Here is a 15,480-nt window from a genome sequence, read left to right as displayed (position 1 = left end):
AATTCAGGGTTTGAAAAAAGGGAGGTACAAGGAAAGTGGGAAAAGTTAACCCTTTCTGGTTCCATGGAACTATGGGCAAGATTAGGGCAATGCTGAGGTCCTTCTCCTACCTCCCTTTCCTTGTTGAGCTGAAGAATGGATACAAAAGTGCTGAGTCCTCCTGACGCACCAACAAAGTCCTAAAGATGGGAACTGGAGGCAGTGGAGGTTAGGAATTCCGTGACTACAGGGATTTATAATTGTTTCGGAAACAGTTTAAATTTTCCGAAATGAATTAACACTTTTAACTAATTCAGTGAATGTGCATCATAAAGTCTTACAGCTGTGTATTAGCAAGAATCACTGGCTGTTCTGGTTAACCAGGCTTGCCATAACCTACTTGTAGAAGGAATAATTTTAAAGCTATTAATTGTATGCTGTTATCAATTCTGTAGCTCTGGATTATGAGTTCATTGAGGGCAGGGACTGAGTTTGGTTCATCTTTGTCCTGGGCAATGTTTTTTTATTTTTTGAGACAGAGTCTTGCTCTGTCACCCAGGCTGGAGTGCAGTGGTGTGAAGAGGGCTCACTGCAGCCTTGACCTTCCAGGCTCAAGCAATTCTCCTTCAGTTGCCCAAGTATCTGGGACCACAGGTGTGCACCACCACGCCTGGCTAACTTTTTGTAGAGACGGGGTTTTGCCCTGTTGCTCAGGCTGGTCTGGAACTCCTGGGCTCAAGTGATTTGCCCACCTTGGCTTCCCTCGGATTACAGGTGTGAGCCACTGTGCGCAGCCTCCTTGCAAATATTTTGCCCACAGCAAATAATATGCTTACACGAAGTTTGAACCCACTATAAGATTTACTATGACATTCTTATTTATAGAAGGTGTTTTATATTGTGGTTGAATAACTTTCTCTTTTTTTTTTCTTTTTGAGATGGAGTCTCACTGTCACCCAGGCTGGAGTGCAGTGGGGCGATCTCGGCTCACTGCAAGCTCCGCCTCCCGGATTCACACCATTCTCCTGCCTCAGCCTCCTGAGTAGCTAGGACTACAGGCGCCCGCCACCACGCCCGGCTAATTTTTTGTATTTTTTAGTACAGACAGGGTTTCACCGTGTTAGCCAGGATGGTCTCCATCTCTTGACCTCGTGATCCGCCTGCCTCGGCCTCCCACAGTGTTCAATTACTGGCGTGAGCCACCGCGTCCTGCCGAATAACTTTCAAATAAGACAATTCTGAATATTTTAGGTGATCAGTGAAAACGATGACCACTTCTCCTTTCTCTCAATATAAACCGTAGCAGCATAGAAAACTTGAGAAGCTTCAAACATACTAATTTATTTACCCTATCTCAATTAAATCAGGCTCTCTGGTGTTGGGGCGGGGGTGTGGATGTGGGGGTTGGGAGTTGCTTTCTAAAAGCTCTCCAGGTGTGATTTAAATATGCATGCTGGGGCGGGACCCACCGGACTAGAATTTATTAAGTAATGCCTTTCCTCTTATTTAGTGGAAGCATGGCGAGATTTCGCTTTTTACATTTAACTCATTTTATAGAAAAAAAGCAAAGAAAGCCCTATTCAATAAAGAAAGCACTCCCTAGGCACTTGCTCTAGTGATACGGTGGTTATTCATTAGGGACTGTCACTCCAGCTGAACTCTATGTCTACTTAAGCAGTTAAACACTGGCCTCTTTATTTCTGCGCTCTTGTACATCATTTCGTATATGGTGGAACCCTTCGAATTACTTGCTTTCCTAGAGTTTGACACGTGGTGAGGGAGGTTTTTTCCTTTAAAAAACATTACTAGCAGTTGGAAAAAATTTAAAGGCATATGGCAGGTGTTCAAGAAAAGTTCTTAAGAACCATCTTGACCGGGCGCGGTGGCTTACGCGTGTAATCCCAGCACTTTGGAAGCCTGAGGCAGGCGGATCACCTGAGGTCAGGAATTCGAGACCAGCCTGGCCAACATAGTAGAAACCCGGTCTCTACTAAATATACAAAGCCGGGCGTGGTGGCGCACGCTTGTAATCCCAGCTTCTCGGGAGGATGAGGCAGGAAAGTCACTTGAACCCGGGAGAAGGAGGTTGCAGTGAGCCGAGATCGGCGCCACTGCACAACTCTCTCAAAAAAGCAAACAACAAAAAAAGGCAGACCCTCCCTATCCCCATTCAAAAGCAACGTTGTGAGGAGGCTCAGCTGTGACAGCGACCTGTACTCCCCGCCCCCATTCCCAAGCGCAGCACTCTTCCACCCTCTGCCTACCCAGAGCAGGTTTCCGTTTCTTCTCACTTCCCCTTCCGGGTCAGGACCCTGCCCATGTTCCGGTCTTGCGCACGAGGGCTAGAACGCAGCAACTCTGCTGGCGTTTCCATGGTAGCGAGTGGCTTGATCTTTGCGGGGCTAAGCAACGAAGTAGTATCAGTGTTCCGTAGCCCCACTGGAACTACGCAGAGCCAGGCCAGCGGGACCACAGAATGGGCTGAGGCGGCGGCGGCTCTTTGGATAAAGTCGACAGCGGGACGTGGAGCGTGACGCCGGTCCGGCATCCTGAGACGTCTGGTTTGAGTTGCGGGCGGGATCAGGCTATTTTTAGGACCTTGGGCCTGATAAGCGGGCGACTGCAGTAGTGCGGGAACCTATTTGACAGGAACATGACAGGAAGTGTGGGGACTCCATGCTTGATGGATGGTGACTTATAGTGAAGTAATCTCAGTGTTGATGGGCATGACCGAAACAGCAGGAGTACCCGTAAGTTCTGGTGAGAGTTGGAGCCTCAGAAGGACACTTTACTCAAGCAGTCTTTGGTTCCCAAAGACAAAAAGGCTCAGTGGAAAAGATTCCTTTTTTTTTTTTTTTAATGTCTCTATATTTTAAACTATGAGTTTATTGTGCATATACATTATCTAGTTTGAATAAATAAAAGTATAAACGTTTAACATTTTCCATTTTCTTTCTTTATTTCTATAAAGTAGTAAAAGCCCAGCTTGAAAATGGAGATGTATGAAACCCTTGGAAAAGTGGGAGAGGGAAGTTACGGAACAGTCATGAAATGTAAACATAAGAATACTGGGCAGATAGTGGCCATTAAGATATTTTATGAGAGACCAGAACAATCTGTCAACAAAATTGCGATGAGAGAAATAAAGTTTCTAAAGGTTTGCTTCTTTTGCCTTAATCATCTAAGTCAAAAGAAAAATTGTTATGGAATAAAAAATTGCATAAAAATATTTTAGTTCACACATGTACTGATTCATATTATGTAGAAACAAGTGTAATACGCTATCTTGTCTACCTTTTGTAATTTTATAGTGATACAAGATATATGTGTTTTGGGGTATGTAACAAAAGCTATGCCAATATTGTTTAATAATTATTCAGAAATATTCAAGCATAATAATAAAAATTTCTGCTTTGTGCAAGGCATGGTGCTAGGTACTGAGAATATAAGGAGGTGAAAGATAGTTCCTGCCCTTAAAGACTTCTATAATTTAATCAGAAAGGAGAGTATATAAAAAATCATACTGAATAAAAAGTGGCTCATAATAAATGCCAGGGAATCAACACAAAGTCCTTTCCCTGGTAGGGAAAGTTTTCCTGAGGAACTGGGACATGAATTTGGCTTTGAAGGATGTGGAGGGTTTAGATAAGAGGGAGAAGCTGTTGTGTTCTAGGTTAGAGGAACAACATAAACTCAAAAGAGACTAGAGAGGGACAAAGGATAAAGGGCAAAGTGGAAAGGACAAAGAGCAAAGACATTTGCCTGTAGAGTTTTCTGAGCAGAATTGGAAAGAGGTATATTAGAACAGTAAATTGGAGGTAGATTTTAAAGCCTTTTAGGCTAAGGAGTCAAAAACTTGATTTTGTAAGAGGTGGAAAGTCAGTGAAGGTTTTGAATTCAGTGTAAAGAAATGTTGTAAATTTTAATCTACCCCTATTGTGTGGAATAGATTGGAGGACTAAGAGTAAAAATAGGTCTGTTAGGAGTTCAGTTCAGGAATTTTGGGAAATGTTTGAGGGCCCTTGCTAAAATGCAGCAATGTGAATGGAAAGTAAAGTCAGAACATGCTATATTGTAAAAAAAAAAAAAAAAAAAAAGGACATGAGGCCGGGTGCAGTGGCTCATGCCTGTAGTCCCAGCACTTTGGAAGGCCGAGGTGGGTGGATCACCTGAGGTCAGGGGTTCAAGACCATCCCGGACAACATAGTGAAACCCTGTCTCTACTAAAAATTAAAAAAAAAAAAAAATCAGCCAGGCATAGTGTCACGCCCCTGTAATCCCAGCTACTTAGGAGGCTGAGGCACGAGAATCGCTCGAACCTAGAAGGTGGAGGTTGCAGTGAGCCGAGATCACGCCACTGCACTCTAACCTGGGCAACAGAGTGAGACTCCATCTCAAAAAAAAAAAAAAAAAAGACATGAAAGAGTGTAGAAGACTATAGAAAGACTATAGAAGACTATAGAAAAAGTATAGAAAGAGTCAAATGTCTCTTTGAGGTTCAGTGATTGCTACAATTGATAGAAATATGAAATACTCAAAAGAGACATGGTTTGGGAACTACTTTGATTTTAGAAATGTTGAATTTGAGCTGATAGGAGTACATTTAAGTAAAGATGACCAATAGGCTTTTAGAAATGAGGAACAATGTCAGGAGAGATCAGGGAACAAGATAGAATCCTATGTAGGTGTGACGGTTAAACCCAGAGGAAACAACTGAGGAGTGTGAAGAAAGGAGCATTAACATTCCTTGGGGTCTGGGTAGAAAACTAATGATTTTAAAAATATTTAAATATGGATATATTCTATTTATTCGAATCTATTTACATCCTTTAAGGTTTATGATCTTGACGATATAATACAGCTGTTTTATATGCCACAGATGTTCTTGTTTGTCTTTATCTGATACAAAAATAATATTTTCTTTTTTCTTTGTAAGTCTTTATGAGATATAATGGATCAATTTGCTTACTTTCTCTTTTTTTTAGAAATGGAGTCTCACTCTGTTGCCCAGGCTGCGGCGCAGTGGCATGATCATAGCTCACTGCAGCCTCCATCTTCTCAGCTTAAGCGATCTTCCTGTCTTGGACCTGTGAAACAGCTAGGATTACAGGCATGAGCCACTGTGCCTGGCCTAATTTGTGGAAATATTTTAGGCGTCTGTGGATTATTAGAATGGCTCTACGCTGGGTGCGGTGGCTCACACAAGTAATCCTAGCACTTTGGGAGGCCGAGGCGAGCAGATTGCCTGCGCTCAGGAGTTCGAGACCAGCCTGTGCAACACGATGAAACCCTGTCTCTACTAAAATACAAAAAATTAGCTGGACATGGCAGTGTGCGCCTGTAGTCCCAGCTACTTGGGAGGCTGAGGTAGGAGAATTGCTTAAACCCGGGAGAAGGAGGTTGCAGTGAGCTGAGATAGCGCTACTGCACTCCAGTCCCGCTGACAGAGTAAGACTCTGTCTCAAAAAAAAAAAAAAAAAAAAAAATCAGCCGGCCATGGTGGCAGGTGCCTGTAATCCCAGCTAAACAAGAGGCTGAGGCAGGAGAATCACTTGAATCCGGGAGATGGAGGTTTCAGTGAGCCGAGACCACACCACTGCACTCCAGCCTGGGCAGCAGAGCAAGATTCTGTCTCAAACAAACAAATAAATAAATAAATAAATAGAACAGCTCTGTTTCTAGACAATGAAAAGTTAGTCAGTAAAGATGTTATGATTTTGTGAAAGATATCAGTTCCTGTCCTGATGACCTAAAACGTAATAATACTATAAATAAGGCAATTGTGTACTGTGAATGAAAATCTGATTAGAAGATTTTTTTCCCCCAAGGCAGTATCTCTTGCTCTTCAACTGTTGCAATTAAACTGATTATTTTTTTTCTCCTTAATCATTTTGTAAAACTAACCAGTATGTGACAATACAGAGATGAACTTGAGTATGTATTTTACTGTAACAACTGTTATGCAGATAATTTTGAGATACCCTAACTATTCTCATTGGCTTTTTGTTATTGTTGTTGTTGTTGTTTTGAGACAGTCTTACTGTGTCGCCCAGGCTGCAGTGCAGTGGCACGATCTTGGCTCACTGCAACCTCTGCCTCCCAGGTTCAAGCAATTCTCATGCCTCAGCCTCCAAGTAGCTGTAATTACAGGCGTGTATGACCACGCCCGGCTAATTTTTGTATTTTTAGTAGAGATGGGGTTTCGCCATGTTGCCCAGGCTGGTTTCGAACTCCTTGCCTAATGTGATCCGCCCACCTCAGCCTCCCAAAGTGCTGGGATTACAGGTGTGAGCCACTACACCTGGCTCTCATTGGCTTTTTATAGGATTTTAAATTTGATGTAATCTAATTCCACTAGAGAGATTTCTTGGACTAGTTAATATCCTTAGTCTAAAAAACTTGTCATAATGACTTAATTCAAATTACCTTTTTTTTTTTTGGAGACAGAGTTTCACTCTTGTTGCCCAGGCTGGAGTGCAATGGCGCAGTCTCAGCGCCATGTTGGTCAGGCTGGTCTTGAACTCCCAACCTCAGGTGATCCGCCTGCCTTGGCCTCCCAAAGTGCTGGGATTATAGAAGTGAGTCACTGCGCCCAGCCCAAACTAAATTTTTGTGCTAGAATTTCATTAAATAAATTGCAGTTTGGGTAATTAGTGAGAATATCTGTAGAAAAGTTGTCTAGTAATGGAGAAAAACAACTTGAAGAGGGGTACTAGAGCATTTCTAGGAATTTCATTTCACAGTTTATCTGAGTAAGTACTGTACCTAATCCCTCATCCCTGATTGGATCTTCTACAATGCTTATTCATATTACCCTTTCCCTACTTTCACTGCTTTTGCCTTTAAAATAAAGACTGGACAGGAAACCAGTAATTTTTCTTAAGTAGAGGATTAATATTGTAGTGTCCAAAAGCAGTCAATTCTTGTTTTGTTTGAGACGGAGTTTCACTCTTGTCGCCCAGGCTGGAGTGTGATGGCACGATCTCGGCTTACTGCAACCTCCACCTCCTGGGTTCAAGCGATTTTCCTCTCTTAATCTCTCTAGTAGCTGGGATTGCAGGTGCCCACCACCACGCCCAGCTAATTTTTGTAATTTTAGTAGAGAGGGAGTTTCACCATGTTGCCCAGGCTGGTCTTGAACTCCTGATCTCACGTGATTTGCTCGCCTCAGCCTCCCAAAGTGCTGGGATTATAGGTGTGCACCACCATGCCCAGCCAGCAGTCAATTCTTTTCACCGCTGCCAGTGTGCTATTGCTGCAGCACTCTGGCATCTTGCCAACCAGGGAAATTTGGAGCAAAAAGGAAAGGAATCTGGCGTTATATTTTGGATGTTTTTCTCTAGTCATGTTTTAAGGACTTTAGTCTCTTCATTAGTTACAGAGAAGTAGAATAATTGACATTGCGTTATTGGAATAAAGGCAAATATATTTTCATAAAGGTATAGTTTTCTAGAGCTAGGAACAGTGGCTCATGCATGTAGTCCTAGCAACTTGGGAAGCTGAGGCAGGAAGATCACTTGAGGCCAGGAGTTCAAGACCAGCCTGGCAATATAGCAAGATTCTTTCTCTTAAAAAAAAAAAAAAAAAAACAAAGAAAAAAACCTTCATTCTTAGCTAAATGAACACATATTCTTGATAGTTTGAACAAAATGGTTACATATTTCAGAATTGATTATAATTAAGTCACTGTGATGAAAAATAGAATAAGTAGCATACAATATTAAATCTCATTTGTTTCCTAAGCTGATGCGTGGGCATAATTTACATTTTAAAATTATTTTAGCAATAATTGTTACCAGTCTAAAAAGGTGGTTAGTTGTTTAATAGAAGAGTAAAGACAACGAAAAATCGTTTACCCACAAATAATTATATATTTATGTAAAGTTTCTATGGTTATAAATTGGTAGTTCACATATCTGAAGATTTTGTATATATTTTGATGTTCTTTTGTTATAGTCTAATGAATTTATGATGCCCCCTAGAACTTATGGTTTACTTTCTAGAGTTTAGGATTAAAATTAGAGATTAATTAATTTATATAAATTCAGGTCACATACTTAATCGTGTTGAAATCCATGCTCATTTGAAAACATAAGGGCCTTTTAAATTTTGGGTGTTAAATTTAACCACAAACCAAGTTTAAAAATAGCAGGATGTCTCTCAAGAGAATACTGTTATAGTACATTAAATTATTTTAATAAGCAACCAAATGCCAACTTGAGATAAAGTAATATATCTCACTTTGTCCTGTAAATATTGATTATAAAATGGATTAAAATTTTCTTAAAATAGGATTGGAAGCACATTGGTTGAGAAATTTCAGTTGAAATGCATGGAACATAGGCTGGGCATGATGGCGCACACCTACAATTCCAGGAGTTTAGGAGGCTGAGGCAGGACCTCCTGTGTTGAGGTCAGGAGTTCGAGACCAGCCTGGCCGACATGGTGAAACCCTGTTTCTACTAAAAGCACAAAAATGAGCTGGGCATGGTGGTGCACGCTTGTAATCCCAGCTGTTCGGGAGGCTGAGGCAGGAGGATTGCTTGAAATGGGATGGCGGAGGTTGCACTGAGCCAAGATTGTGCCACTGCACTCCAGCCTGGCGACAAAGCAAGACTCCATCTCAAAAAAAAAAAGAAAAGGATAAAGAAATGTATGGAACAAAGCTAAGAATATTCCTGTTTCTTTTCAAAATTTATACATGTTATATGTACAAATTGTTAGGCTTGAAATAATTAAAAATTTGTGTTGTTTCTTTTGTCAATAGCAATTTCATCATGAAAACCTGGTCAATCTGATTGAAGTTTTTAGACAGAAAAAGAAAATTCATTTGGTATTTGAATTTATTGACCACACAGTATTAGATGAGTTACAACATTATTGTCATGGACTAGAGAGTAAACGACTTAGAAAATACCTCTTCCAGATCCTTCGAGCAATTGACTATCTTCACAGTAATAATGTAAGTGCTTCAGAATAAGCCAATTTGTAGGATGAATATGAATCATAAGTGCTCCTTATACATTGTTTTATTTTTATGAAGGTGGCTAACAGTATTTTTTTATACAATAATAATAGACATCCTGAAAATGGGGATAGGGAATAGGGAGCACTACCTTTTGGTTGCAGAACCAAAAAATATTGAGCACTCAGTAATTCCAACTGTAAGGCAGACCAAGTATGGGATAGTAAAGGCAGTATCAATAATTATGTTTAGTAGAATCAGTAGTCAGCTGGGGCACTATTATTAGAGAAAGTATTAAAACGTTGGAAGTCAGGTCTGTGGCTTAATGGAGAGTTGCTCATATAAAGGGAGGTTTAGCGAGACTCCGCCTCAAAAAAAAAAAAAAAAAGACAAGTTTAGCGTTGGGAACTGGAAATTAGGCCAGGGGAATAGCAAGTAAATGTGGAAGCCTTTAGGGGAAGAAAGGAGATATAAAGTGGCTGAGCTGTGTGAGGCCTTGTCCTTTAACCTATGAAAAATCAAGGAAGAGGAAAGATCACGGCTATTCTGATTTTTAGTGTTGACTTTAGCATTGGCTTGTAAGCTTTTAGCTCAGCAGGTTTTTTGTTTGTTTGTTTGTTTTGTTTTTGAGATGTTTTGTTTTTATTGCCCAGGCTGGAGTACAATGGTGCGATTTCGGCTCACCGCAACCTCTGCCTCCCGGGTTCAAGCAATTCTCCCGTCTCTCCTTAAAACATCTCGGTGTTTGTCCCAGATGATGGTGCTCCTCCTCTATCAACCACCACACCTGGCTAATTTTTTGTAGAGATGGAATTTCACCATGTTACCCAGGCTGGTCTCAAACTCCTGGGCTCAAGTGATCTGCCCGCCTCAGCCTCCCGAAATGCTGGACTACAGGTGTGAGCTACTGCACCTGGCACAGATTTTTTAAAAGATGAAATTAGGTACTAGGTATAAAGCATTTAAACTGTGTCAGGCCCATTTTAAATGCTCAATAGATAGTGCTGGTAGGCTGGCCATAGTAGCTCACACCTCTAATCTCAGTATTTTGAGAGGCTGAGGCAGGGGGATCACTTGAGCTCAAAAGTTCAAGCCCAGCCTGGGCAACATAGCAAGACATCATCTCTACTAAAAATAAAAAATAAATTAGCTGGGCATCAGGCATCGTGGCACAATACTGTACTCCCAGCTACTTGTGAGGCTGAGGTGGGAGGATTGTTTGAGCCTGGGAGGTCAAGGCTCCATAGCAGTGAGCTATGATCATACCACTCCATCCTGGTTGACAGAGCAAGATCCTGTAAGTAAGTTAAATAAATAAATATAGCAAGCTGGTTTGGAGTCAGGAGAATTAATAGTTGTGTTAAGGAAAGAAAAGGAAAAGAAAAGAAGGAAAAGAAAAGAAAGCTGGTAGGGAGTCAAGAATAGTTGCGTTATCTTTGTATCTTTTTAGAGCCTTGTCTGTATTAGACTCTAAAAATGTTTCTTTTTTTTTTTTTTTTTGAGACGGAGTCTCGCTCTGCCGCCCAGGCTGGAGTGCAGTGGCCGGATCTCAGCTCACTGCAAGCTCCGCCTCCCGGGTTCATGCCATTCTCCTGCCTCAGCCTCCCGAGTAGCTGGGACTACAGGCGCCCGCCACCTCGCCCGGCTAGTTTTTTGTATTTTTTTAAAGTAGAGACGGGGTTTCACCGTGTTAGCCAGGATGGTCTCGATCTCCTGACCTCGTGATCCGCCTGTCTCGGCCTCCCAAAGTGCTGGGATTACAGGCTTGAGCCACCGCGCCCGGCCTAAAAACGTTTCTTGAATAAAAGGAGATATCAGTCTGGGCTAAACTGACAGTAGAAAACTTCCAAGATGAGGTAAAACTGAAATAAGTAGAACTTTGAACTGTAGTTAGGATTTTGTTGGAATAGAGAAGAAAATGCATTCAGGTGGGGTACCATTGTGAAAATAGAAGTAGACCGGAGTGGGGGACTGTAGAGAGTGCTGTTAAGTCAGGTTACAGGGAACAACAGGTAGAGGAAGATAAGATTACACAGGTTCCCAGGGGAGAGATTTTCTAGAACCTTGAAATTTATCCACAGGAGGGTGGACTCTTTCCTGAGGATCCTGGGCAACTATTGCAGATTTTGTTGTTTTTTGTTTGTTTTTCTTGAGACAGGATCTTGCTTTGTTGCCCAGATGGGAGTGCAATAGCATGATCATAGCTCACTGCAGCCTCCAACTTCTGGGCTCAAGCGATCCTCCTGCCTCAGCCTCCCAAGTTACTAGGATTACAGGCACATGCCACCACACCCAGCCCATTGAAGGTTCTTGAGCATTGCTGTGACTAGATGAAAACAAAATCTAATTTTATTTTAACAAGAGTAGAAGATATGAGTAGATAGAGACCCAGAGAGATCAGGCGGGAAACTGTTGTGACAGTCTAGATGTGTGGGTGGTAACGGTTTGGACTAAGATAGTAGCAATGGGAAGGAGAGGAAGGATGGCAGAGGGATAGGATGGAAATACTTCAAAAGGAAAATCACAGGACTTGGGAACTAATTAGGTATGAGAGAGATGAAAACAAAGGGTGAAATCAGAGGTTATTACAGTATTTTTTTCGAGACGGAGTCTGTCTCTGTTGCCCAGGCTGGAGTACAATGGCAGGATCTCGGCTCACTGCAACTTCTGCCTTCTGGGTTCAAGCATTTCTTCCAGCTTCAGCCTCCCGAGTAGCTGGGATTACAGGTTCCTGCCACCAGGCCCAGCTAATTTTTGTATTTTTAGTTTAGTTTAGTTCAGTTCAGTTTGAGACGGAGTCTTGTTCTGTCGCCCAGGCTGGAGTGCAATGGCGTGATCTCACTGCAACCTCCGCCTCTTGGATTCAAGCGATTCTCCTGCCTCAGCCTCCCGAGTAACTGGGATTACAGGTGCGTGCCACCATGCCCGGCTAATTTTTGTAGTTTTAGTAGAGACGGAGTTTCACCATGTTGGTCAGGCTGATCTCGAACTCCTGACCTCATGATCCGCCTGCCTTAGCCTCCCAAAGTGCTGGGATTACAGGCATGAGCCACCACGCCTGGACAATTTTTGTATTTTTAGTAGTATTACTGTATTTTTAATTGGAGAGCAGAAGTGCCATTGTCAATAACTGAATTTAGAAGTGGGAATTGCATTAAGATATATTGATGGATTTTAAGGGATAGTGAGAATTTCTAAGTAAAAATAGTGGCTAACCAATTATATCATCACTTTGGAAGTTTTCAGAACTGAATATACAGATTTGAGAATCTTCCTCTTAGAGACTGTGGTTGAAGAGGTAAGAATAGATCATTCTCCCAGAAATGGAAGGAAAAAATAAGAGGTAGTTCTCATCACCAAGCATGGAAGAGATCTGTGGAGTGTTGGAGAACAGCAGAGAAGGAGGCCTAGACAGAAGTACCCACATTCTTTTATTCTCTTGTTCTTATCTGGAACCTGGAGTAAAATTATCCCTGTCCCTTACCTCACAGAATGTTGTAAGGCTAATTACCTTTGAGAATTAAGGCAACCATGAGTGAAGTGGCTCTTTAGACTAGATATTATTTTTATTTATTTATTTATTTATTTATTTATTTATTTATTTATTTATTTTTGAGATGGAATCTCACTCTGTCACCCAGACTGGAGTGCAGTGGCGCGATCTTGGCTCACTGCATCCTTTGCCTCCCGGGTTCAAGGGATTCTCCTACCTCAGCATGCCGAGTAACTGGGACTACAGGCGTGCGCCACCACATCCGGCTAATTTTTGTATTTTTAGTAGAGATGGGGTTTCACCATTTTGGCCAGGTGGTCTTGAACTGCTGACCTCAAGTGATCCTCCCACCTCGGCCTCCCAAAGTGCTGGGATTACAGGCATGAGCCACCATGCCTGGTGTATATAGATATTTTTTAAGAGATGAGGTTTCAGTCTGTTGCCCAGGCTGGAGTACAGTTGTACAATCATAGCTCACTGTAGCCTTGAACTCTTGGGTTCAAGTAATCCTCCCAACTAAGGCTCCCGAGTAGCTGGGACTACTGGTGCATGCCCCCAAGCCCTGCTAAAACTTTCTTTTCTTAATATTTCCAAATTTCAGATGATGATTTTTTTTTTTTTTTTTTTTGAGATGTAGTTTCACTCTTGTTGTCCAGGCTAGAGTACAATGGCGCAATCTCAGCTCACCGCAACCTCCACCTCCTGGGTTCAAGCAATTCTCCTGCCTCAGCTTCTGAGTAGCTGAGATTACAGGCATGTGCCACCACGGCCCAGCTGATTTCATAGTTTTAGTAGAGATGGGATTTCTCCATGTTGGTCAGGTTGGTCTCAAACTCCTGACCTCAGGTGATCTGCCTGCCTCAGCCTCCCAAAGTGTTGGGATTATAGGTGTGAAGCCACTGCGCCCGGTGACATTTATTAATTAAAAAAATTTTTTGCTGTTTTCGTTTTGTACATCAGAGAAAGACTTTTTTTTTTTTTTTTTTTTTTTTTGAGACAGAGTCTCCTTCTGTCACCCAGGCTGGAGTGCAATGGCACAATCTCAGCTCACTGCAACCTCCGCCTCCCGGGTTCAGGCAATTCTCCTGCCTCAACCTCCTGAGTAGCTGGGACTTCAGGCACATGCCACCATGCCCGGCTAATTTTTGTACTTTTAGTAGACACGGGGTTTCACCATGTTGGCCAGGATGGTCTTGATCTCCTGACCTCGTGATCCACCTGCATCGGCCTCCCAAAGTGCTGGGATTACAGGCGTGAGCCACCATGCCCGGCCCCTGAAGCGGTATCTTAATGTGCTTTTTAATGTCTGTTTTTGTTCACATTATATCCTTAGGTCTTGGAATAGTGCCTGGCATATAGTAGGCACTCAATGAAAATTGTGGTAGTAAAAAAGGATTTATATATTTTGGCAGATGACAACTTTAAAGTGGCTCAATTAGAAAGGCTTACCCTAAATTAATTTTTTGGCTATTTATGGAGGGAGATTGAGTCAGAACAAGAGCCAGTCTCAAAGATTTATGGTAGTAAGTTGTATAAACAAGGAAAGATCCCAGATTTCTGTCACTGAGACATTTCTACTTCTGCTATGATACTTTACAGGTGATGAGTATGTGCTTCTGTAATTCTTTTGATAAAATTTGTAAATGCCTTCTTTGTTCTAGGCACTGTACTGAACATGGGATATTAATTGAACAAGACAGATGTGCATCTTGCCCTCACGGAGCTTATGGTTTAGTGGGAGTTTCAGACAAGTAAACAGGCAGTTAACAGTACTGCATGACAGATGCTATGAAGGGGAAAGTGCAGATTGATGTGAACATATAGAAGGAGCATCTAATACTAACATACAAGCTGAGTCCTGAGGAAATAGCTGACTTGGCCAAGCAGTTGGAGTAGCATCAACAAATGCACAGAGATTAGACAAACCCTGGCAAATTGGGAAACTAATACTCTATAGGCTAGGGAAAGGAGGTTAAGAGGATAAGTAGGGGCCAAATCTCACAAGGCCTTATAAGCCATTTTAGGGAGTTTTAAATTTATCCTGCAGGATGAGGAATCCTTGAAGCAGAGAAGTGACATGATCAGGCCTAGCACGGTGGCTCATGCCTGTAATCCCAGCACTTTGGGAGGCCGAGGCGGGTGGATCACTAGGTCAGGAGATCGAGACCGTTCTGGCCAACATGGTGAAACCCCATCTTTACTAAAAATACAAAAATTAACTGGGCATTGTGGTGCGTGCCTATAGTCCTGTAGTCCTAGCTACTCAGGAGACTGAGGCAGGAGAATAGCTTGAACCCGGGAGCCGGAGGTTACAGTGAGGCAAGATTGTGCCACTGCACTCCAGCCTGGTGACAAAGTGAGACTCCGTCTCAAAAAAAAAAAAGTGACATGATCACACATCTGATTTTAAAATAGTTCTGTGACTTCATTGTGGAGACTGAATTGGAGAGCACGAATGTGAATTCAGGGAGACCAACTGATAGACTTGTGTATTAATTTCGTGAGACAGCTGAGGAGACCTGAACTAGGAAGAGCAGTAGATAGGTTAAGGGAGTGTGGGGAGGGAGAAAAATGCCCTTGGTTTCTGGCTTGATTTATGGAGTAAGTGGTGGTTCCATTCACTGTAATAGCAGATTGTTGAGAACCAGTAGGTTTGGGGGAGAAGATGTGTTTAGTTTTAGATTTGCTGAATTTAAAGGACCTGTACCTAGTTTGTGGGATTTATTGTGGACTTTCACTTCTTGTGGAAACCAGGAGAAATATCTGTTAGACATAGAAATGTTGAAATTATCAGTAGTATATGGACAGTTACTAAAGCTATAAGAGTAGATGAATCTTACACAAATGTAAACTAAAAATAGATTAAAGATTTAAATGTAAGACCTGAAACTGTAAAACTACTAGAAGAAAACTTGGGAAAAGTTCTATGACATTGGATCTGGGTAATGATTTTGTGGATATGAACCCAAAAGCACAGACAACAGAAGCAAACATGGACAAATGGGATTACATCAAACAAAAAGTATGGATATCCAAGGAAACA

The 15,480-nt window shown here is 41.9% G+C and overlaps 1 protein-coding gene across 18 annotated transcripts in view; it reads left to right on the top strand.

Moving 5' to 3' along the window:
* CDKL3 (cyclin dependent kinase like 3) overlaps positions 1–15,480 on the top strand; it is a 145,433-nt gene that overhangs the window by 1,516 nt on the left and 128,437 nt on the right. For 5 of the 18 annotated variants that reach the window (XM_021939682.2, XM_021939681.2, XM_017959869.3 and 2 more), the window contains exons 1-3: positions 1,122–2,729; positions 2,951–3,136; positions 8,747–8,941. The exons of 3 other annotated variants lie outside the window; for them this stretch is intronic. In XM_021939682.2, the coding sequence (XP_021795374.1) occupies positions 2,972–3,136; positions 8,747–8,941 (360 nt within the window). In that variant the 5' untranslated portion in view covers positions 1,122–2,729; positions 2,951–2,971. Of the gene's footprint in view, positions 1–1,118; positions 2,730–2,950; positions 3,137–8,746; positions 8,942–15,480 lie in introns of those variants that run through there. 10 more of the 18 variants (XM_017959871.1, XM_017959870.2, XM_021939689.2 and 7 more) reach the window with 7 other exon arrangements.

This window comes from Papio anubis, chromosome 5, assembly GCF_008728515.1.
Source record: "Papio anubis isolate 15944 chromosome 5, Panubis1.0, whole genome shotgun sequence".
Taxonomy (NCBI): Eukaryota; Metazoa; Chordata; class Mammalia; order Primates; family Cercopithecidae; genus Papio; species Papio anubis.
Note: the sequence above shows the minus strand (reverse complement) of the source record. Positions and strands in the feature narration are given on the sequence as shown.